We start from the raw sequence: 25251 nt of genomic DNA, 5'->3' as shown, positions 1-25251 counted from the left end.
ACAGCATCAATGACCGAATAACGTGGCGTAGTGACTAGCACGCTGGACTCGCTTCCAGGAGGACGGAGGTTCAAACCCACGTCCGGCCATCATGATTTAGGTTATCCGTGATTTCCCTAAGCCGCTTCACGCAAATGCTGGGATGGTTCCTTTGAAAGGGCACGGCAGACTGCCTTCCCTGTCCTCCCTAATCCAATGAGACCGATGACCTTACTGTTTAATCCCCTCCACCCCCCTGCCGAAACCAACCAACCAGCAGCAACAATCAGTCAGCGGTGGCTGTCATTAGAAAACCTGCAGATCTACTTGTCGCTGAGAAACAAATAATTTGCTACTAAAAATACCTAGATGAACAGAAATTGGAAATTTTATTATAACCAAAATGCTAAAGATACAAACGATTACACGAGGCTATGTATGCGTTCATTTTCATTCTGCCTCAGTTATTTTCCTTTCATCCACATGAGTCTTTCCTTTTCTGTGTGTATTACCAATACTTGCAGTTTGTTTGCGTACTCTTGCGTCGCAAGGACTTACTTGACCAACCACTGTACTCGTAGTTTAGTCAGTCAGCCCTCTCTTCATTCGTTCTCATCAACCCTCTCTTCCTTTCCGTCACTTCTCCTGGCTTCCTCAGTAGGTATGAGGTTCCACATCGTTGAGAGTCACATTCACAGATGATTGTTCTGGATCATTAGTTTCAGCTTGAAGTCGCCCTGAAAAAGCCACAGTAAACTTTTACAGCAGAAAATATCATACTTATTGAAATATAAGGGGCGATCAAGAAGTTTCTATTTGAATACAACGCTACAGCGTATACTCAACGCATCGCGACTCCGGTGCGGGTATATAAGCACCGACATGTAGGAAAGTGGCTAGTGTGGCCTTCGAACGGAAACTTTTTGATCGCCCCTTATATTCCTGGCTATTATACCGTGGTCGGTTGAAGTTCAGAATGAAACCCAATGTTTCGTCCGCATCTCCGGAGGACATCTTCAGTGGGGGTTGTAGCTACCTCGAAGTTCGGATGAACACCCTGGTTCGCTGTTAATAGAAGTGAAATTCCGTTTCCAAGTGCTCCCGTACAGAGGCGTGACGTTACCTGTTTGGAATACACGAGCTCAGTTGGTCGGAGTCTGTTACTGACGTGCGCTGTTACTTCGACCCGTTGGTGGAATACTGTACACATCTTTATCAGCACTGGAATCCAGATATCATTCAATTGTACACCCTACTCCTTTCGATCAAGATTGTTGGGGTGGTTAGCAACTTCTATTGCTCCCTATATAGTTTTCCATGGTATCCGCTTCTGGCTGCCAATTACCTGAATTTTATAAAAACGTATCCGGCGGTCCGCTGGCTGCAGTGCGTGTTCTGCACCAGCTGATCGGTCTATTTCTCTTTTTCTGCAGTCGGACATAGAAATATCTGACCACCTAAGCTACTTTAAACGAAAGGACGAAGTTATAAAACTGAATGACATCTGAAATCTGATGCTGAAGAAGATGTGTTCCCCATGGTGACCACGAGGCAATAGCAACAGCGGACGACAGCAGCCGACAACGACCAATTGAAGAGTATTCAAACCACATGAGGCCACGCCTCTGCGCGGTAGCACGTGGAAACAGAATTTCACTTCTTAAAATGTATTCCCAGTTGTGAACAACCGTCAGCTGTATAATGGAATGATGACGATGAAAATATGTGACGGACCGAGACTCGAACCCGTATTTTCCGCTTATCGTGAGAGATCGCCTTACCATTTGGCTTCCAAGTACGTCACACGACTAGACTCAAACTTGCATATGTCGTCAACCATGTGTCTGCAACATGTACTCGCGCATCCACTACGTATGCTTGAAAGCCGTTCGCCCGGTGTCGACAGATAAATATGATATTGCAGTCCCTGTGTTATTTCAAATTATGATGCAATGTTCCTGCGGACATTGCATCGTAATTCGGGTTAACACAGGCATTGCAATATCGCATCGAATTTCACTTCTGTCAGTAGCGAGCCAGGGTGGGTACAACCCCCACAGAAGCCTTCTGCAGACTGGGACGAAACTCTGGGTTTTAATATAAAATACATCCGACCACTGCATAATACCCCGAAGTATGTTAATAAGCGTGAAAGTAATGCCAGTGATACCACACTGGCCGGCCGGAGTGGCCGAGCGGTTCTAGGCGCTACAGTCTGGAACCGCGCGACCGCTACGGTCGCAGGTTCGAATCCTGCCTTGGGCATGGATGTGTGTGATGTCCTTAGGTTAGTTAGGTTTAAGTAGTTCTAAGTTCTAGGGGACTGATGACCTCAGAAGTTAAGTCCCATAGTGCTCAAAGCCATTTGAAACATTTTTTTAAATTCCATACTTGCTTGTATTAGACGTACGTCGAAGATAGGTTATTTTTATTGCACAGATACAGAAATGCTTCCTGCCACTGCTTTAGAACAAGTGGTTTGCTGCCTGTCAGTTTAAACCCTGATTTTTGCCCTGTCTTCCTTTAATTGCTTCTGATTTCTGTTAATTGCACACGGAACTCAACACTAAGGGCTCCACATCTTTTCCTTGTATAAGCTCTTGTATTTCATGGCTAAACCTTACTCTAACACACTGCCTCTTTCATGGCTCCATTACAGCTTTACAAGATTTACCTTTCAATTTCTCTTGGATTGTTCAAATATGCTCCTGTTATAGTCCACATTTCTCACCCATATGTAACAACCATGTGTACAAGAGAATCGTATACTCTTAATCCTTTCAGACCTTAATTTTTTTTCTGGAATAAGGAAAATTTTTGTTTATGCTCTCACCCTTTAAAGTGATTTTTTAAATAATTTTATAAGCAAGATTGATACAATTATATGTGCCCATTTTTAAAATATACTTCGTACACAACGCACCATTTTATGGACAAAAATAATAAAAATTGAAATATTCAGTACTGTAATAAATAGACTGATCTTTCAATAATTATCATAATAATAATGTTCAGTTACACAACCAACAAATTCCTTGTATTCTGACAGTCATAAGCTGCTGCACATTGCTGCATTCACGTGTTGATATTTTTATAGGGATTCCCGACAATTGGAGGCAATTGTATGTGATGAAAAGATTGAACATTCACAAATGTGTAAATGAGTTTTCGGTTGAGGAATAATGTTTCTGTTGCCACTAATACACAGTAATGATTAATGTACACAATTGTAGCTAGCGGGTCTGAAAGGGTTAATTTAATTGTTCTTGCGGTTAGAGAATTCTTGAATACCTGTGTGCTTGCCCAATAGGCTAGTTTCCTGCTTGTATCTTTTCTCTAACACATTATCTCATATTATTATCGTTGGTTAAGAGGACACCTAAATAATGGAAAGAGCTGACAGCTTTAAAACATTTATTAAAGACCTTCAGCACATACGGTGTTCATCTAGCCTTGATCTCGTTTTCGTTTATGAGTTCACTTTTTGCTCCTTCTGCTTCCATATTTCGTTCATTTCTGGCCACAATTGCAGTATCACATGTGTATACATATAACTGACTAGATTTCATAATTATTGTTCCTCGCTTAGTAGAAGAAGAATGGGTAGCTTTGAGGGATGAAGTGGTGAAGGCAGCAGAGGATAAAGTAGGTAAAAAGACGAGGGCTAGTAGAAATCCTTGGGTGACAGAAGAGATACTGAATTTAATTGATGAAAGGAGAAAATATAAAAATGCAGTAAATGAAGCAGGCAAAAAGGAATAAAAACGTCTCAAAAATGAGATCGATAGGAAGTGCAAAATGGCTAAGCAGGCATGGCTAGAGGACAAATGTAAGGATGTAGAGGCTTGCCTCACTAGGGGTAAGATAGATACTGCCTACAGGAAAATTAAAGAGACCTTTGGAGAAGAGAGAACCACTCGTATGAATATCAAGGGCTCAGAGGGAAACCCAGTTCTAAGCAAAGAAGGGAAAGCAGAAAGGTGGAAGGAGTATATAGAGGGACTATACAAGGGCGATGTTCTTGAGGACAATGTTATGGAAATGGAAGAGGATGTAGATGAAGATGAAGATGAAATGGGAGATATGATACTGCGTGAAGAATTTGATAGAGCACTGAAAGACCTAAGTCGAAACAAGGCCCCGGGAGTTGACAACATTCCATTAGAACTACTGACAGCCTTGGGAGAGCCAGTCCTGACAAAACTCTACCATCTGGTGAGCAAAATGTATGAGACAGGCGAAATATCCTCAGACTTCAAGAAGAATATAATAATTCCAATCGCAAAGAAAGCAGGCGCTGACAGATGTGAAAATTACCGAACTATCAGTTTAATAAGTCACGGCTGCAAAATACTAACGCGAATTCTGTACAGACGTATGGAAAAACTGGTAGAAGCCAACCTTTGGGAAGATCAGTTTGGATTCCGTAGAAATATGGGAACACGTGAGGCAATACTGACCCTACGACTTATCTTAGAAGCTAGATTAAGAAAAGGCAAACCTACGTTTCTAGCATTTGTAGACTTGGAGAAAGCTTTTGACAATGTTACTGGAATAATCTCTTTAAAATTCTGAAGGTGTCAGGGGTAAAATACAGGGAGCGAAAGGCTATTTACAATTTGTACAGAAACCAGATGGCAGTTATAAGAGTCGAGGGACATGAAAGGGAAGCAGTGGTTGGGAAGGGAGCGAGACAGGGTTGTAGCCTCTCCCCGATGTTATTCAATCTGTATATTGAGCGAGCAGTAAAGGAAACAAAAGAAAAATTCGGAGTAGGTATTAAAATCCATGGAGAAGAAATAAGAACTTTAAGGTTCGCCGATGACATGGTAATTCTGTCAGAGACAGCAAAGGACTTGGAAGAGCAGTCGAACGGAATGGACAGTGTCTTGAAGGCAGGATATAGGATGAACATCAACAAAAGCAAAACGAGGATAATGGAATGTAGTCGAATTAAGTCGGGCGATGCTGAGGGAATTATTAGAAAATGAGACACTTAAAGTAGTAGATGAGTTTTGCTATTTGGGGAGCAAAGTAACTGATGATGGTCGAAGTAGAGAGGATATAAAATGTAGACTCGCAATGGCAAGGAAAGCGTTTCTGAATAAGAGAAATTTGTTAACATCGAGTATAGATTTAAGTGTCAGGAACTCGTTTCTGAAAGTATTTGTATGGAGTGTAGTCATGTATGGAAGTGAAACATGGACGATAAATAGTTTGAGCAAGAAGAGAATAGAAGCCTTGTGGTGCTACAGAAGAATGCTGAAGATTAGATGGGTAGATCACGTAACTAATGAGGAAGTATTGAATAGGATTGGGGAGAAGAGGAGTTTGTGGCACAACTTGACAAGAAGGGATCGGTTGGTAGGACATGTTCTGAGGCATCAAGAGATCACCAATTTAGTATTGGAGGGCAGCGTGGAGGGTAAAAATCGTAGAGGGAGATCAAGAGATGAATACACTAAACAGATTCAGAAGGATGTAGGCTGCAGTACGTATTGGGAGATGAAGTAGCTTGCACAGGATAGAGTAGCATGGAGAGCTGCATCAAACTAGTCTCAGGACTGAAGACCACAACAACAGCATACTTATCTACTTTTTTGCATCGGACTATACAGTGCTAAATTAAACAGAACTACAGAGAGACCCGAATCCTGTTTCACCTCACTCGTAAATTTGGAGCTCGTGGTCATTTTCTTGTTAACTTTTACTTCTACATTTCTGTCCTTCATTGTTAACTCAACTAACCTTCTTAGCTTGTCATAGATGCCCAAGTCTTTCAGCGATTTATACAATGCTGGTCTGTTAACAATAGGTATTTTGCGTTTTGCTGATTTTTTTCATCTCTCCTTTACATGATAGAAACTCCTTGTTTCATTCTGTTGATTTATTTCTTCTATCTCTTGAAATTTGCATGTAAACATTCCATTTTCCTACACATCCTATGAGCATTATACCTTAATTCTTTATACATCTCATTTCTTCTTGTCTTGCTCTGTAGCATTCTCAGTTTTCCTGCATCATTACGTTCTATTGCCAGTATATATTCATCATTACACCATTCATTTCTTTCTTTTCTTGTTATCCCAGTTGTTTCTTCTCCTGTACCTTCCACCACTTTCTCGGTCTTGTTCGATCTACCTTGATTTGCCATTGTTTTCTCATTGACTGTCAAGATATCTCTCACCATATGTTCTGCCCGGCGTATTCGTTGAGATTTAATAAATTTCCCTTGTATAAGCTCTTGTATTTTTACAGCTCCTGGGCCGTCAGTTTCTCTGCATGCGAAGTTGCTTTTTCTATTACGGTTTCGTGTATTACAGCTAACTTCCCTCTCATTATGGTTTTCACAGCGTAGTACTCAGGATCAGAGTTCGGGCCCCTGCAACTCTGTACACCTATGACTGACGTGGCATATCGTGCTTTTATTAACAAATGGACTACTTGGTTAATTACTCCATTCACACCTGACATCCATGAGCCAAGATGTATTCTTTGGTGTGGAAAAAGGTACTCCTGATAACTAAATTATTTCTAGCAGAAACTAATAAAAAATATCTCCATTCTCATTGCTTTCTTCACGTAATGCGTATCTCCCTGATATTCTTTCACATTTATTTCGCCCTTACGGTACATTACAGTCTCCCAAAACTAGCAGTAGGTCGTGGTGTCGTACTTTCCTAGATGTACTTTGAAGGTCTTCTGCTCTGGTTGGTATGGCACTCATAAGATACAGGGTGGTCAGCATCTCGGGACCACCTACGAAAAGCGCTGTGTGATGTCCCGCTGTAGATATGTACAATTAGACACTATGAACCAACACCACAGACGAATTTTCTATCAAAACTGACCAGTGGAGGAAAACGAGTGAGATCAGGCCGCATACTTGTCAGTTGTCGTAAGGGACTTCTGCTGTCAGTCAGGCAGACTTCTAAAACAACACAAACCTTGTGGAGGCGGTGGAACTGTTATCATAGTCGTGCCATAGCCTAAAAGTCAGTCATCATGAAAATTAACGCACAGGTGTTTATGAAAATATTTTAGACAATATGCTACTTCTTCAGTGTAGCAAATTTTTGGCTCTCCCTCCGAATTTTCCTGACACGGCGCCCTTGAATGAAGAAACCATTGCTGGGGACACTTTAAATGAGTTGTCCAAACATCTGTGTGGAAATGGAAGCCCAAGCCGAGCCAAGTTCAGTATTAAATTCCGATTAAACCTTTTTGACAGCAATATTGTCAGTGGTCCTTCTAATATCTTTGAAATGAACCGGAGTGCCTATGAGGGGGCCAAAGTAAATTGCCGAAAAAGGCATCAACAAATTTATTCATGCTTCATTAAGAACTTGACGGAAAGCTCTCCCAGAAGGTTAAAGGCTACAACCGTATCTAAAGTGCTCTGAGCAAGTTATTTGTTAGATAGCTGTCGTCCTTGGAGCGAGCAGCAATTTGTGTCTGAAGATTTTTGGGCTCTGAGTGGAGTTTTGACCATAGGCATCAATGCTGCGACTGGGCATAATGAAAGGGTGAGTGGTGAGGCGTATCATACTCACTATGTACTACGTGAACAGCGACGGTTGCTGAGCTGTTGCCTTCAGATGGAGTGCAGGTGTAGTTTCCAGATTCCACCAGCTGGATGTTGTTGATCACCAAGGTGCCCTTCAAAGCTGTACCTCTCTCTTCGATGGTGGTAATGCGTTCGTTGTGATGGAGGTGGACGATCTCCTAAGACAGGCAAAATATTATCACTCTCACATTCTGTGTATTAAATTTTTTTGGACAAGTTGTGGGGGTATACACCCCACACCAAATCAAATGGAAAATGTCATTTGAACATTCTATGGAAACGCTTCGTGTTTGAGTTATTACAGAGATAAAATTGCACAGTGACACCTTGCGTTGAACAGGAAAAACCCTGCAAGAATCCAGGATGAGTCGATGGAAGTGTAGGGCCACACTGTGCACTCATTTTGAACAGCGGTTAGATCACACAGAGGCTCCAGTGTGGCCAAACACGTCTTAACGACGAAGAAAGCAGTGGCACACCATCTCTCTGTGAAGAACCGAGGATTGCAGTAGAATCGGACGCCCTGTTGCTCGAATCCCAGCGCCGAGGCTATACAGATAAAACTGAAACCTAATCATGGGCCAGTTTTGAAAATCTGGCACGAATTTTGAACATGGCAAAGGCCGCCACCAGCTGAGTTCCACGAGTACACACATTCATTAAAAAAAACCCCTTCCCCCCCCCCCCCCCCAAACCGTGGCACCAGAAAGGCTGCTGATGTGTTAGACCAATCTAGGTGGCTCCTCACTCACATAATCACCACGAAGAAATGGTGGATATACGACTATGACCTCCAGACAAAAGAGCAAAGCAAGTAGTAGGAACACTTGGAATCATCGCTGCTTATCCAGCTGGAAATTCAGTCATCATTAGACCTGGCGATGTTGAGTGATTTTTGGGACTGTCATAGTGTGTTGCTAATAGAATACGCTTAAAGGGGGCAAAACTGTCACAAAAACTTACTACCGAAATCTGTTGACAAAGTTACAAGAAACTGTCAAGCCTTTGTTGTCCACGGAGATGAGTATGCTCGGCGTCAACGCTCCACCTCGTTCTGAACAGGATAAAGCCACACATGCTGCTTCTTCAGGGTAGCAAATTTTTGGCTCTCCCTCCGAATTTTCCTGACACAGCACCCTTGAATGAAGAAACCATTGCTGAGGACATTTTAAATGAGGCGTCCAAATGTCTGTGTGGAAATGGAAGCCTAGGCCGAGCCAAAATTAGAGAAGGTCTGATGTCTGGAGTGAAATCGACGATCTCACTCATCCAGAAGATGTTCCATTGGGTTCAGGTATGGACTCTGCGTAAGCCACTCCATTTAAGGAATGTCCTTGTTCACACAGACGGTGCCTTACGACAGAGTGCATTTTCATTCCGATGCAATCAATCATCGTCTCCCAATTGTTCCTCTATTGTACAGTAGTACATAATGCTGTAAAATGTATTCATATTCGTCTGTATTTGGCGCTTTCTTAAGCGCAAAAAGAGGACCACACCCTAACCACGAAAAACACCCTCATTACTCTTTACTTCACGGTTGGCACTGCTCATGACAGTAGGTAACGTTCTACAGGCATTTGCGAAACTCAAGTCCTCCCATCGGACTGCCAAAGAGTATAGCGTGATTCATCACTACAAACTCAATTTGCTTCTACTCATCCACTGTCTAGTAGTCTAGTACCGTCGCTTTTTACGCCACCACAAGCTTTGCTTAGCACTGACTTCAGAAAAGTGTGGCTGACTTGGAGCACTCCTTGATTTCATGCGAACCACCATCCGTTACGTTCGACATTCGCTGTCTGTCGGCATATGAGGTCTCCCTGGTCTTGATTAGCTGTGGTTGTTCCTCCGCTCTCCCACTTTGCAGTCACACCAACATTCAAACTGGGCAGCTTTAGAAGGGTTAAAATGTCCCTGATGGATATGTTGGTCAGGAGATTTCCAGTGATCTGTCCATGTTCGAAGTCACTGATCTCTTGCGATCAACACATTCTTCTGTTACTGTTTCTTTACTGCTGAAACAATCTTATCCATCTCCCCTTATACTGTCGGTTCTACATCATGTGACCTCTAGTGGACAATTCCGTATTACATAGGTGCGTTCAAATACTTTTGACCAGATGAGGTTTTTCGAACTTCCAATGACTAAACTAATTCTTCTGGTAGCCGCTACAGAAAAAAAGTTATCTTACCCGTGATTATACCATGTAACAGATATTCCCATATCTATTCATTCAGCAAGGTATCTCCAACAATGTGAATACAAATCACACGACTTTTCCTTCCCGCCTGATGTAAAATCTGTAGAAGGCTTTGGATAAGTCATCAAAACATAGATTTTGGCGAAGTACAAGATTCCCAATGTATTGTGTCTGGTGGCCACCAAATTGGATATAGTCAAATCCCGATGCTGGAAGGAACTATTTTGGCCGCAAGAGGAGGACATCTGGCTGCATAAAGTTTCTGTTCACAAATCTAATGTCCTGGACTGCATTCCAAACCTAGTCACAGTGTCTGATGGAGTGAGGTCATTCAGACACAGTTGAAGATGATGCGGTTGGTGGTCCTCTTGGTATTATTTAAGACTTGTACTTTATGTTCAGCATCAAGTTCATCTTCTTTCTACTCTCATCCATATACGCACGCCACAGTTTACACACAATTACTGAAGTCACCTACACTCAGCAGACGCAACTGACAATAAGTCCTATTTCTTAACCCCCATGGAAAGGGCCATTACGTGTTTTCCGGTTTTATTGGCGCAGATATATGTACTGTTCTGTGCTAAGCACCAGAAGCATGATGTCACAAGGGTGAGATTTCTGCATCCGTGTTATGTCCATCAGCAACACACCCAAACATATATTCGTAATATTATGTGGCACAACGTCTTTTCCACGTCTAAAATATCTTTATTATTTATCAAAACAAATGAAAGACGTCGACAGTATTGGTGCAACTTACAATATTTTCACATCTAAATTGTATTATTATTTATCTGAATGGAATCTAGAAGCGTCTGTCAATCGATTAAAAGCCTTGGCTGAATAAGTAGCTCCTGTACGGAAACGCAAGAAACATGCTTGGTGGAATGAGGAATGCGATGTAGCGATTCAACGTAGACATAAGGTCTGGTTAAATGACCAACAAATGAACTGAAGCTCCAGGGAGGAATTAATAAATGCTAGACGATCAACCACCAAAGAAATTAGAAGGGTCAAAAGGCAATTTCATAAGGATTCGCTAAAATCTATCGAGGATGCTTTCAATCGCTACAAGACAAGAGATTACTATCAGACATTCAGACAGTACCAGTCGAAATACACTCCACCTACTCTTATGATGAAGGATACAAACGGAAAGGTAGCACATAACAATTATGACAATTCAATCATACTGGCGAAATATTTCAAACAGTTATTACGTAGTGCGGAACCTGGAATTTGACCCCTATCCAAGAAATAAAACGATTTTGAAAAAGTTATACCACCACAGCCAGATGAAATACAAGCAGCGATTAACTCACTTCAGAATTATATAGCAGCAGGTGAGAACCAACTAAGGCAGAACTTTGGGAATACGCAAATGTGCAAATTTTTCTGAACTTACACGAACATGTTAATGACATCTGAAATACTGAGAAGTTACCAGAGGAATGGAATGTTGCAATAATCCATCCATTACACGAAAAAGGAGATAGATTGGATCCAAATAATTATGGGAGTATATCCCTGCTGGATATTACTTATAAAAGATTTTCCAAGGTTCTGTAGTTCAGAATTCATGAAAAGCTTGATGGTGAACTAGGCGAATATCAAGGAGGCTTTCGCCCAGGACGAAGCTGTCCTGATCAAATTATTAGTCTCAAATGGATAACGAAAAATCAAAGGGTCAGGGACAAGAAACTAATGATCACATTTGTCGATTTAAAAAAAGCCTACGATAGTATCCATCGTGATTCTCTATTGCCAATTATTAAGGAATTCGGTTTACATCAGAAACTTGTCAACCTCGTTGCAGTCAACCTTCGAAATATTAAAGCTACAGTAATGATCAGAAATGAATTCTCTGAACCTTTTGAGATTCATACTCGCCTTCGACAAGGCGATGGATTGTCTCCATTATTGTTCAGTTGTGTGCTGGAGAAAATCACGAGTGAATGGAACAAGATATGCCCACCATCTGTTAAAATTGGAAGAAAGATTCAACTTAACTGCCTTGCATTTGCAGATGATTTGGCGCTGTTAGCAAACAATGTTGATGAAGCAACGGTTCAGATAGAACAACTAGAACGATTAGTGGCAAAGGTCGGATTGCAAATTTCGTTTGAGAAAACAGAAATGATGCCCAGCTTCCCAGTTGACACATCCCATATCATACTCCATAATGATCAAAAAATTATAGTAGTAAAAAGGTTTAAATATCTTGGTGAGATTATTACCTGGAATGTTAATGAAAGAGCATCAATAGATAGTAGAACATTAAAACTTCAGCGAGCGCAGAGAACCACATGGCCAACTTACAAAAAACGAGCTCTCTCAATGAATGCTAAATTTCGACATTACTCCTCCGTCGTTAAACAGGAAGCAACATACGCAAGTGAAACACTATTCAGACTAGATACTCAAGCAGCAACTGACAAACTGCAGAAAGTTGGTAGAAGAATACTCCGAACAATTATCAGTAAGAAACACCAAGTAAATGGGCAGTGGAGACTTTCGCCCAATTCAGTAGTGTATAAAGAAAGTGAATCCATTATAGATAAAATGCGGAAAAGAAGGATTGCATTTTTCGGCCACATATCTCGCCTACCAAATACTGGAATCCCGAAGCAGCTTTTTTACTACTTCTGGAACAGTAAAACCAAAAACATCGGGTTTAAATAAGTACAAAGTGATCTGGATACACTGACCATCACAAAACACCAAATTCAACAAAGCGCAGAGGAACTGCTTCTGAAGAACAAATACACACGGCTAACATTCACACCATCAGAACGGAAGAAGTATGTCATATCTGCAGAAGAACGAGCAACCAGATCGCAGCGAATGAAGAAAATTTGGGAAACGAAAAAATTGCTGACTGCTAAGATCTAAACTTAATCATTGTAGACTCTGTTGTGTTATGTTTGATTTTAGTGCTCCAATCTGGGCGAAAACTATGTAAATAAATAAATATCTAAATACATGGAGCACAAATTTTTTTTGTTAATGAACAAAGTTTGATTTTGTACCATACTTGGTGCTAGGCACCTTGAAGCCCTAAACTTAAAATTTACACAACAATCGTTTGTATTATTGTTCAATAAGAGTGCAAAACACATATTGGATAAGATATGCTAAGAAGGAAAGTCTGTGATAGTTGACAGTTCCAAACAAAGAAATTATTTTTCTATAGCTGTACAAAAAACGTTTGCCAAAAATAACATATTAAAGCAGTATTAGTTAACAGTTCCTCCCAAGCCTAAATGAGGCTGTGTTATTGGTGGTACAAATATGAAGTGTCATAACCTGACTAAGCACCATTTTAGGGGGAAAAAGATAATTCACCATGTTGTACACTAGAAAAATATAATTGACTTTTTCGACTACTTAATATAAATCATGTTAATTACTTTTGCTCTTGGACCTATCTGGGGCAATGGGTTACTGTTGTACAAGAACGAAAGTTTGAAGAAAGCTGCAGGATTTAGGAATCGGAACTAGAGAGCCAAGGCTCTCTAAAACAGTTCAGAGACTGTATCTCAACAATCAACCAATAAATAATACCAATATGTATAGCATGATTATCCACCAACGTTACACTTTTCTGAAATTTTAGCACAACTAACCATACTAAATTGATGTGTTTTGAAGAGGTCTTTAACACAGTGGTTTACTTAAACCGCAGTATACAAATATAACTTCAGAAAGCAACTGCTACAATACTTTACACCTGGATAAATGTGCTGGCTACTTAGTTTGACTATGTCAAAAAGAATGGTTGTTAAGGCTCTACACAGATGAAAGTCAGATCTATAAAAATTCAATTTTTTGCACCAAAATAAGAAATCAAACTGTGTAAAGATTTCTTCTAAAACAGTACAAAACTCATGTGGCACTAGTGATCTAGCTTACAGGTTCGAGTGGACTTGGCAACGGAAATACTTTAATATATGTACCAATTTTTTTAAAATCAAAAAACTGTCGGTATTATTTTTTTTTGTTGGTACTACTGATTTAACTTAAAGTACACGTCTCAATGACAGAACTTTAATGTTTGAACCACATTTGAAGCAACAACTAAATTGTAACAAATTGCCCCATACATCAATATATTGTATTTGGTTATGTTACAGTTTTGTTTTATGATTATCTGTAATCAAGTATAAAATGGTGGCATATGGGACAGTCTGTTACAATTTTGTTTGACGTTTATCTATGAGTGAAAGCAAAATGATGGTATGTGAGACAAATTGTTACAATTTCATTTGATGGTTATCTGCAACTGAATTTAAAATGGCAACATATGGGGAAGTTTGTTGTGGCTTTATTTAATGCTTGTCTTTAACCAACTGTAAAACGGCACTGTATGGGGAAGTTGCATTGGGGCTAGTTTTTGTGAACATAATGTGGCTGTCTACAGAGTGCCTTTTTTACAGTTATAGAATAATAAAACAAATAATTTAGATGTGAAAATATTTAATTTGTGGCATCATTGTGCCTTACAGGAAGTGTAACACAACGATAAACCTTTTCTCGTAGCCAAGTGTAGGTTAATCCTTCTACAGCTATGGTCACACATGTATGACTGGTAGGTGGAACACCCACATGGCTATTGGTGTACTTGTGCACCTGGCACTTAAAACGTCCAGATGGATATGGGCATTCGTTTATGCCTGGCACGGGGAAGGCCTAACAGCTAAAGACATTGGTGTGAGCCTGTACATGTGACCGGGTAAAACTCGCAACAGAGTGGTGACTCGCTGATGACTGCGTTTCAACATTCCTTTCAACACTGTCATTACCTACTCTTATTTGTAAGGTTGTAAAGCACTACAGGTTTCACCTTTCCCTGGTTCCTTTCTGCTTAAGAGTCAATCTAGTAAATACAATTTTATTTCCCAGCCCACACAAGACAAAAGATCAAATGTATATAATCTGTAGGGCATGAATTACCATAATGAACTGCCACATCAGATGTTACAAAATAGAAATGTGCAACAGATGTATGCAGTATACCTGTAACACACACTGCTGACTGAAACAGAAAACGGCTTGCACAGCTAAACAAATAAAACTCGATTTCCTAATCTACAAAGTACCCTACAGAACTGACCGACCAAATTCTGCGAAAGGCGAATAGTGCAATAAAATAAGTGCAGCTTTGTAGCAACACTCGCTGCCACGTGGAACTGCAAACGTTGCGTACAGCCAAAGAAACGTAATTTGATACCCTAATCTACAAAGTACACATTATATGAACATCTGAAGTGGAATGAACTATCCTGCAGAACTGACGTATCAAATGTTGGAAAAGGCGGAAAGTGCAGCAAGAAATTAGCAGTTTTTCAGCAACACTCACTGCTGTACAGAAGGGCAAATTCTGCACACTGCCACGTACATGTAATTTGCTTGCCTATCTTCAAAGTGCGTGTGACACAAGTAAGTATAATCCGAAAAGGCGTGAGATACACTACACAACTGACGTATCAGATGTCGCAAGAGGTGAAAACTGTAGTAAAATTTGTGCAGTTTCTCTGCAACATTCGCTAATGCACCGAACAGAGGACGCTCCGAGTTTTGGGCACCTTCGCTAGAAAGCTATGTAACCTGGAACGTATTTTTCGGATGTTAATGAAATATTAAGGGGCTATAGGCATAAATTTTAACAGTTTATAGACATATAAGCTAAAGAGCCAAAGAAACTGGTACACCAGCCCAATATCGTGCAGGGCCTCGCGAGCACGCAGAAGTGCCGCAACACAACTTGGAATGCACTCGACTAACGTCTGAAGTAGTACTGGAGGTAAGTAACACCATGAATCCTGCAGGGCTGTCCATAAATCCGTAAGAGTACGAAAGGGTGGAAATCGCTTCTGAACAGCACATTGCGAAGCATCCCAGATATGCTCAATACTATTAATGTCTGGGGTGTTTAAAGGCCAGCGGAGTGTTTAAGCTTAGAAGAGTGTTCCTAGAGCCACAATGTAGCAATTCTGGACGTGTGGGGTGTCGCATTGTCCTACTGTAATTGCCCAAGTCCGTTGTAATTCACAATGGATAACACCGTGGTCTAGGGCTGCCGGCACGGTAGCTCAGCGTGCTCGGTCAGAGGGTTAGCAGCCCTCTGTAATAAAAAAAACTGAGCTAATCGATCAATGACGAACTTAAACGGATGTCTTACGACGTCCGCCCCGAGCAGATGCAACGAACAAAAGCGAACAAAATGAGACAAAAAAAAGGGGTAGCGTCTTTGATTCATAACCAAAACGTCTTCGGTCCCGGGTTCGATCCATGCCACTGCCTAAATTTTGATAAATCATCAGCATTGGCGGCCGAAGACTTCCGGCATAAGAAGTCAGCCTCATCCTGCCAACGGCCTTGTCAAAGAGGGCGGAGGAGCGGATAGAGGTTCAGGGCACTCTCTTGTCCTAGGGGTGGGAAATTGCCCCTAAAGGCGGAAGAATCAGCAATGATCAACGACATGAGGATGCAGAAGGCAATGGAAACCTCTGCATTAAAGACACGTAACGTGTATCCACAGGACATGTGGCCTGTAATTGAAGAAGTCTCATGATGATCTCTCCATTGGCAAAAGATTCCGGAGTAGTCCCCCATTCGGATCTCCGGGAGGGGACTGTCAAGGGGGAGGTTACCATGAGAAAAAGATTGAATGATCTACGAAAGGATAACGTTCTACGAGTTGGGGCGTGGAATGTCAGAAGCTTGAACGTGGTAGGGAAACTAGAAAATCTGAAAAGGGAAATGCAAAGGCTCAATCTAGATGTAGTAGGGATCAGTGAAGTGAAGTGGAAGAAAGACAAGGATTTCTGGTCAGATGAGTATCGGGTAATATCAACAGCAGCAGAAAATGGTATAACAGGTGTAGGATTCGTTATGAATAGGAAGGTAGGGCAGAGGGTGTGTTACTGTGAACAGTTCAGTGACTGTGTTGTTCTAATCAAAATCGACAGCAGACCAACGCCGACAACGATAGTTCAGGTATACATGCCGACGTCGCAAGCTGAAGATGAACAGATAGAGAAGTGTATGAGGATATTGAAAGGGTAATGCAGAATGTAAAGGGGGACGAAAATCTAATAGTCATGGGCGACTGGAATGCAGTTGTCAGGGAAGGAGTAGAAGAAAAAGTTACAGGAGAATATGGGCCTGGGACAAGGAATGAAAGAGGAGAAAGACTAATTGAGTTCTGTAACAAGTTTCAGCTAGTAATAGCGAGTACCCTGTTCAAGAATCACAAGAGGAGGAGGTATACTTGGAAAAGGCCGGGAGATACGGGAAGATTTCAATTAGATTACATCATGGTCAGACAGAGATTCCGAAATCAGATACTGGATTGTAAGGCGTACCCAGGAGCAGATATAGACTCAGATCACAATATAGTAGTGATGAAGAGTAGGCTGAAGTTCAAGACATTAGTCACGAAGAATCAATACGCAAAGAAGTGGGATACGGAAGTACTAAGGAATGACGAGATACGTTTGAAGTTCTCTAACGCTATAGATACAGCAATAAGGAATAGCGCAGTAGGCAGTATAGTTGAAGAGGAATGGACATCTCTAAAAAGGGCCATCACAGAATTTGGGAAGGAAAACATAAGTACAAAGAAGATACCTGTGAAGAAACCATGGGTAACAGAAGAAATACTTCAGCTGATTGATGAAAGGAGGAAGTACAAACATGTTCCGGGAAAATCAGGAATACAGAAATACAAGTCGCTGAGGAATGAAATAAATAGGAAGTGCAGGGAAGCTAAGACGAAATGGCTGCAGGAAAAATGTGAAGATATCGAAAAAGATATGATTCTCGGAAGGACAGGCTCAGCATACAGGAAAGTCAAAACAACCTTTGGTGACATTAAAAGCAACGGTGGTAACATTAAGAGTGCAACAGGAATTCCACTGTTAAATGCAGTGGTGCTATAGACGAATGTTGAAAATTAGGTGGACTGATAAGGTAAGGTATGAGGAGGTTCTACACAGAATCGGAGAGGAAAGGAATATGTGGAAAACACTGATAAGGAGAAGGGACAGGATGATACGACATCTGCTAAGACATGAGGGAATGACTTCCATGGTACTAGAGGGAGCTGTAGAGGGCAAAAACTGTAGAGGAAGGCAGAGATTGGAATACGTCAAGCAAATAATTGAGGACGTAGGTTGCAAGTGCTACTCTGAGATGAAGAGGTTAGCACAGAAAAGGATTTCGTGGCGGGCCGCATCAAACCAGTCAGTAAACTGATGAAAAAAAAAAAAAAAAAAAAAACGGATTCAGGTGGTCAGACAGGATGCTTACGCACGTGTCACCTGTCAGAGTCGTATCTAGGCGTATCAGGCGTCCCATATCACTCAAACACTCAAACTGCACACGTCCCATACCATTACTGAGCGTCCACCTGCTTGAACAGTCCCCTGCTGACATTCAGGGTCCATGGGTTCGTGAGCTTGTCTCCATACTCGTACACGTCCATCCGCTGCTTTCAATTTTAAGCGGGACTAGTCCGACCAGGCAACATGTTTCCAGTCATCAACAATACAACGCTGACACTTTTGCGATGACCCAGCATTGAAAAGTGCAGCAATTTGCGGAAAGGTTGCACTTTTGTCACGTTAAACGATTCTCTTTAGCCGTCATTGGTCCCGTCCTTGCAAGATCTTTCCCCGGCCGTAGCGACGCCGGAGATCTGATTTTTACCGGATTCCTGATATTCAGGGTACACTCACGAAATGGGCGTAATGGGAAAATCCCCACTTCATCGCTTCCTCTGAGATGCTGTGTCCCATCTCTCGTGCACCGACTATAACACCACGTTCAAACTCACTCACATCTTGATGACGTGCCATTGTAGCATCTGCAACCGATCTAACAAGTGCATATCTGTGTATTTGAATACGTGTGCCTATTCCAGTTTCTTTGGCGTTTCAGTGTATGTTGGTAGCGTAAATCTCAAGTTTCTGAATTTTGCAAGCACAAATAAAAATGATCTTATCTCTTTTCTAAAATAAATTTTCCTCACCCTGGGATAAACTCATACCAGAAAGCTTGAATTAGTACTGAAGCACTCATTTGTGGTTATCAGAAACTGTAACGACAGTGATCGTACAATATGATACTGATTTTATAAATAATGTTAGTGGAGAGTGGTTCTGTGCACACTGTAATATGCATTTAGCCTACAGTGGCCATAGCCTGCTGTGGTGGTCGGGCTGAGTTAACAGTACACCAGCGAGATGCACATTACACTTGCCCCCAGTAACCGGCTGAGCAGCCCTGGCAGCCGTGAAGAGGTTAAGCTGTAAGTTACTTCATTACTGATACACGTAATTTGATAAATAAATAAATAATAAACGTTTTACAAGTGAAAATTCTGTGAAGTGCACCAGTATTGTCAGTATCCTTACAAAATTCTGCTAAAAATAGGACATTTTAAATGTGGAAATAACATTGTGACACTTGACATACATTGTGTGTGTGAGAGAGTGAGAGAGAGAGAGAGAGAGAGAGAGAGAGAGAGACAGAGACAGAGAAATAGATCATATTTACTGACAAGTCAGAATTTAGAATTTTTGCTGGGAAAACCGTGTCAGATAGCTGCTAAAAAGCATTTTTTTCACTCTCCTACCACTGCATGTATGCTCCCCTCTCCATCAGATGTCTTAGTTATAGTACTCAGCACGCTCCAGTGCATACGTACGCACTGAAAATGGGCTAGAAAGTATCTTACTCTACTACTGACATGGTACGCTCTCGTCTTCCTCCAACCATTGAATTGACTTCAAGGGGAGTTGGAACGTCCTATACCGACACTGTTAAATCTAGTGACTTGGCTTCTCTGTATTTCAGGAACCACTGTAGCCACTGACATGAAACTTTTGCAGGGCATTAAACTGTACGTTCTCAGTCCATTGAACAACAATAATTGCATTTAAGCCACTGCTTTCGGAAATGCAATTTTTTAACTACGCAGTTAAATTTTTGTGTACTTTTTTGTACGTTATCCTAAATAATTTTAATTATACATAACATTATGTTCTTCTTTTAGTTCAGTAGACTCAGGATATTATGTTATTATTCCCTGAAAATTTGAATACTGTACTGGAAGTGGTTTCTGAGATTTAGGAAAAAATACAACAGAAAATGTAAATTTTCAGGAACGGCTTCTAAAGTTTCAGAAGACTGTAACTCACTTAATATATGCTTATTTTTTTATTTTTCTTCTTTTCTTCTTTGTGAACTCCTTAGTGGCCAACTGTACTGCATACTCTGCTTTATCAATGCGAACCTTGTCCATCCGTTCAAGTTCTCTGATGCAGTTTGCTCCAGTATTAATTCACATATGCTGTAGCACTTTCACCCTGCCAATGTTGCCATCATTGAAAGCTAAAAGAGCTTCACTGACCTCCCACTTTACTGTTTTCATTCCAACAAAACCATTTTTTGGTAAGCGAGTACACATAAGATTATTAAAGTACTCATTGGGGTTTTGAGTCTGACCATGCAGACATTTCTTCAGTAATTCATGATTTGCCAGATCTCTGTACACAGGTTTTATGATACCCATGACTGCTGCTGGAATGGAATTTTTATGGCTGTATGAACTGTTTGAGTATTGGACATTATGGTAATTGCACCATGAATGACGTCCAGGAGGACAAAAGGTGGTGTACTGGTTTTTCATCATAGTCTGTGGAAGAAGGTAGCCCAAACTGCCTGCTTCAGTTTCAATAAATCCTCAGTATTATTTCTAATGACCATCCCATAATACTGCTGTAGTTCATCAATCATTTTGTCTGTCAGCCTACCTCTTATGGTTTTAACATCAGAAGGTTTCATGTCTCTCAAACATTGTTTCAACTTCCTCAACCTGGTGTCCAAGCTCTTCTGAAAATGACCAACACATTCCAGTTTTGTGATAATCTTCTCACCATAAGGCTGAGTGGTTACTACACTGTTATATGCATTTGAGTCTCCATCAGCAAAGAACTTAGTGCGACACACTCCCCTTTCGTTCTCAGATCGACCAAAAATTTCAATAGGTGCAGTGGTCTCCATACCACCACTTGTTCCTTCATAATTTCTGTCACAGATATGCCTTTCTTCATTCCCTGATTTACACTTATAACAGTGTTTGGTTAAAATCTGTTACCTTTCCAGTATCAACATTGGTCACTGTAGCAACAGAATTCCTAGGACTGTAGCTACGCTTCTGCCAAATGCCATCAAAAGCTACTGGTATGTCAGTCACACCATCATTTATTTCAACAGCTTCGTTTGCAGCACCCTTCGTTGACTCACATGCAATAGATTCCACAGCAGCTCCAACAAATCCTGCAACTTGTCGATTTTACAAGGTGGGCGTCGCATATTCATCACGGCACACATTGTTTCTGCTGCAGTGTGTCCTTTGCCAATAGCTCTCAATCCATAAAACCACCTAACATTTACTTAAAAATAATTATCTTTATACTTAGCAGAATTCCAAAATAAATGATTATTTTTACAAGTGGTACAATTAATGATAACTTTCCTGGGTAGTCCATTTGATACCTCATTGCCTTCATGTAAACTAACTGGCCCTCCACATACTTTACAACACACACATTCACCTAACACCCTTGTTAGGATGTGTAAATCTATCAGAAAATAACCTAACCTACAATTTACATCACTTTCATTTTTAGAAAACTGTATCACAACGTTTTATTTTAATCTTAGAAGCACTAATAGTTGTTTCTCTAGATACTGACAAGTTTGCATGTATTTCGTTGTCTGTAACTTCACACAACACATGTTGAACACAATGTTTCCGTTTATTCGAAAATCTATTGTCAAGAAACCCACATTTCTTGAAAACATTTCGTTTTGGTTTCATACTTTGCTATTTGAAGATTTACCAATCATTTCGACACTTTTTCTCGGAAAAACGTTATTACGCGTGTTTATACTATGAAACTATACGATGATGTTTTAGACAGTGCTATCACTACGAACACGTAATTTAACCTTTATAACACAGAAATCCACAGCCTTCTATATAAAAAATTACCGATTTTATTAGATTTTGAAGTAATGCACGTAAAAATTTTAACATTTTCAACTGGTGTACATTATATTTAAAAAAATAATAATTCCCATGTGAGTTTACAAGTGATATACTGTATATATCATTTTATTCGGAAAATTGCAAATTTTATAATGAGATAAAAATCCGACAATGTGAAAAAAGTTTCCGTTCTAACTCCCCTTAACAATCGAATGACAGCCATATCTAAAGTTTGAAGTGAACTTCGAACAATAGAGCAGTTTTTCATTTATGACATTATAAGCTTCCGATGGTGCTGAGCCACAGTCATACATCATTTTTTAAAGTAATATACCGCTATTTAATTGTATATTTCTTGTGTGCAACATAGATTTCAGCTTGCACCCCATTATCCAGTACAATGCTAAAAGCAAAAATATTGTAAAACATATACATATATATTAGATACAAGCTGATATAAAACTACGAGATATGCACTTACATCTTGGACTATTAACATCATTCTGCTGTGTAATGTGCAGGATGACATATATACAGTTCAACAATGGGCTTTACATGTTACACATGGTACAAAATTAACGTCTTATAGGAATGCAGCATATTATCGTACAAACACAGCATGCCTGGGAATATCAGCCCAAAGCAGGTAAACACATGACTAGCATATACCTTTAAGATGGAACTATAAGAGTGATGTCAAAGAATGTAGACTCTATAAGGCAGATATAAGATTACTAGAGTTAGGTGTCATCAGATCATATCCAATCACACTCTTCACCTTCTTTTTCTTAATCTTATTCCACCTTCGCATAACAATATATTCCCCTGTTTCTTTTTCTCACCTTTCCCACCCCCCCTCCCCCAATTTATACGAATGTCGCTTTTTTATATTATTACTGGCGCTCGCTGTATCGTTAAGTGTGATTAATTGAATTTTGTTTTTATTTCGTTTGTTCCTTACATATATATATTTCTTATTATTAATGATCTCAAGTTTACATATAAATACAAAGATGAAGATTCACAGTGCCGCCTCAAAAGGCAATCACATATGGTCCAATGACACCTGACTCTAGCAGGCTTATATATGTGGTACTTCTACATTTTAATGTATCAGATTTTCTAGAGTCTACATTCTTTGACATCATTTTCATAGTGATAGTCTTGTGTTTACCTGCTTTGGATTGATTTTCCCAGATATTATGTGCTTGTACGATAATGTGCTGCATTCGCACAAGGTGTAAATTTTGTACCATTTATATCAATGTTAAACAAACTTGTTGAACTGAATTTATGTCATCCTGCACAGAACACAGTAAAATGACGTTAATGGTCTAAGAAGTAAGTGCATCTCTCGTAACTGTATACCAACTTACATCTAATACTTTTACCTTATGACCTATCATTTGCATGTTTTGCTTTTAGCTTTGTACTCAATAATGGCGTAAGATAACATACCATCCTGCACAGTACAGAGGAAAATACGTTAATGGTCTCAGATGTACGCGCGTATCTCGTAATTTTATATCAGCTTGCATCTAATTTTTTTTTTTAATTTTTCAGTTTTGTACTTTCTGTCATACTATTTGCACAGCCTTGCTTTTAGCATCGTACTCGATAACGGGGTGAAAGCCAAAATGTAGATTGTACACGGGATATATATAGAAGTATACAGGCAAATGGCGTTTTATACCTCAAGAAAGAGGTGTAACAAGTGGTAAGTGAAAGATCAGAATCGTAGGACGAACAGAACGACCGATCTTTGGATTCATATTCTACCATTTAACTTTTGAGACACCGACGCAAAATATTCTTTCAGTAATAACTCAAAAGCAAATCTTTTGTGTAACGACTACACATCCAAAGTTTACACAGACTAAAATGGAAGGCAGATTAAAGTTCAACGCCCAAATAACGACGAAGTCCATATAGACACAACACAAGTGCACATTGCAGAAAAATGGAGCGAGAAACTGCATGTAGCCTTTCTAACGGAACCAAAAGAACACTAAGGTAGGACCATTAAGTGTAGCCCCCGAAAAACTAAATCTGCATGGCCGGACAGGGATTTGAACGTTACTCCTCATGAATACGATTTCGTAGCCTGAACCGCATGGCCACATCGCTCGATAATCTGTCCAGCTGGTTTTCGCACATCTTGTGTCATTTATTTCATCTGTACCAAGGGCTGAACAGCAAGTTACTGTTTGTTCATTTATTATAAGTGACGTGAGGAATTATTTACTTTCGAACCGCTGTCGTTTACTTTGGGCATAACAGGAAACAATTCTCTCTTCGAAATTTCCGTTACGCGACATGCTTCAGTTTCAGGAAATTTAGAAACCCAGTCAGCCCTTTAAGGCATCGCAATCCAACGCCACTCCCATCCTCTTTATTCGATTACCCATCTAGCCGAGCAGATCCTGTTTTCCACTGAGTTACTACACTCATGCTCAGAAATTAAGGATAATGCTGATACATGGTGAAACAACGCCCTGGTGGGCGGTTGGCGGGTTTAAATCACCTCGGGCTATGACCATACGGTGCATTTGACCCGCGGTCGTCGCACGGTGGCTCTGGCAGCAGTCCACATTCGCAGAGGTGTGTTGGTGAATGTCGGTGTACAGTGCACCGAGTAAGTGCCCAGACTATGTGTTGAAAATGGCTCAAAGAACACACATTTATGACGTTATGTGGGGTAGAATACCAGGGCGACTGGAGGCTGGTCAAACACTGCAGGTCATAGCACGGGCCCTCCGTGTGCCACAAAGCGTGATCTCAGGATTATGGCAACGATTCCAGCAGACAGGAAACGTGTCCAGGCGCTGCAGTACGGGACGTCCACAGCGTACAACACCACAAGAAGACCGATATCTCACCATCAGTGCCCGCAGACGGCCACGGAGTACTGCAGGTAGCCTTGCTCTGGACCTTACCGCAGCCACTGGAACACTTGTCTCCAGACACACAGTCTACAGTCGACTGATCAGACATGGTTTATTCACCCAGAGACCTGCAAGGTGCATTCCACTGACCTTTGGTCAGAGGTGAGTTCGTAAAGCCTGGTGTTAAGAACAGAGTACTTGGTTATTGGAACAGTGCTCCCAGGTTATGTTCACAGACGAGTCAAGGTATAGTCTGAACAGTGATTCTCGTCGGGTTTTCATTTGGCGTGAACCAAGAACCAGATACCAACCCCTCAATATCCTTGAAAGGGACCTGTATGGAGGTCGTGGTTTGATGGTGTGGGGCGGGATTATAATTGGAGAACGTACACCCCTGCAGGTCTTCGACAGAGGAACTGTAACAGGTCAGTTGTATCGGCACGTCATTTTGCACCAGTATGTCCGCCTTTTCAGTGGTGCAGTGGGTCCCACCTTCCTCCTGATGGATGATAACGCACGGCCCCACCGAGCTGCCATCGTGGAGGAGTACCT

The 25251-nt window shown here is 40.7% G+C and overlaps 1 protein-coding gene across 1 annotated transcript in view; it reads right to left on the bottom strand.

The window, feature by feature from the left end:
* Positions 1-349: 349 nt before the first annotated feature.
* The window catches only part of LOC124596088, a 147553-nt gene continuing 122651 nt past the window's right edge, over positions 350-25251 (bottom strand). Inside the window, exons 7-8 of the mRNA XM_047135082.1 lie at positions 7533-7704; positions 350-716 (exon numbers count right to left, since the gene is read on the bottom strand). Of these exons, the coding sequence (XP_046991038.1) occupies positions 634-716; positions 7533-7704 (255 nt within the window). The 3' untranslated portion in view covers positions 350-633. The remainder of the gene's footprint in view (positions 717-7532; positions 7705-25251) is intronic.

This window comes from Schistocerca americana, chromosome 2, assembly GCF_021461395.2.
Source record: "Schistocerca americana isolate TAMUIC-IGC-003095 chromosome 2, iqSchAmer2.1, whole genome shotgun sequence".
NCBI lineage: Eukaryota > Metazoa > Arthropoda > Insecta > Orthoptera > Acrididae > Schistocerca > Schistocerca americana.
The sequence above is the reverse complement of the archived record's forward strand: the minus strand, read 5'-3'. Positions and strand labels throughout refer to the sequence as shown.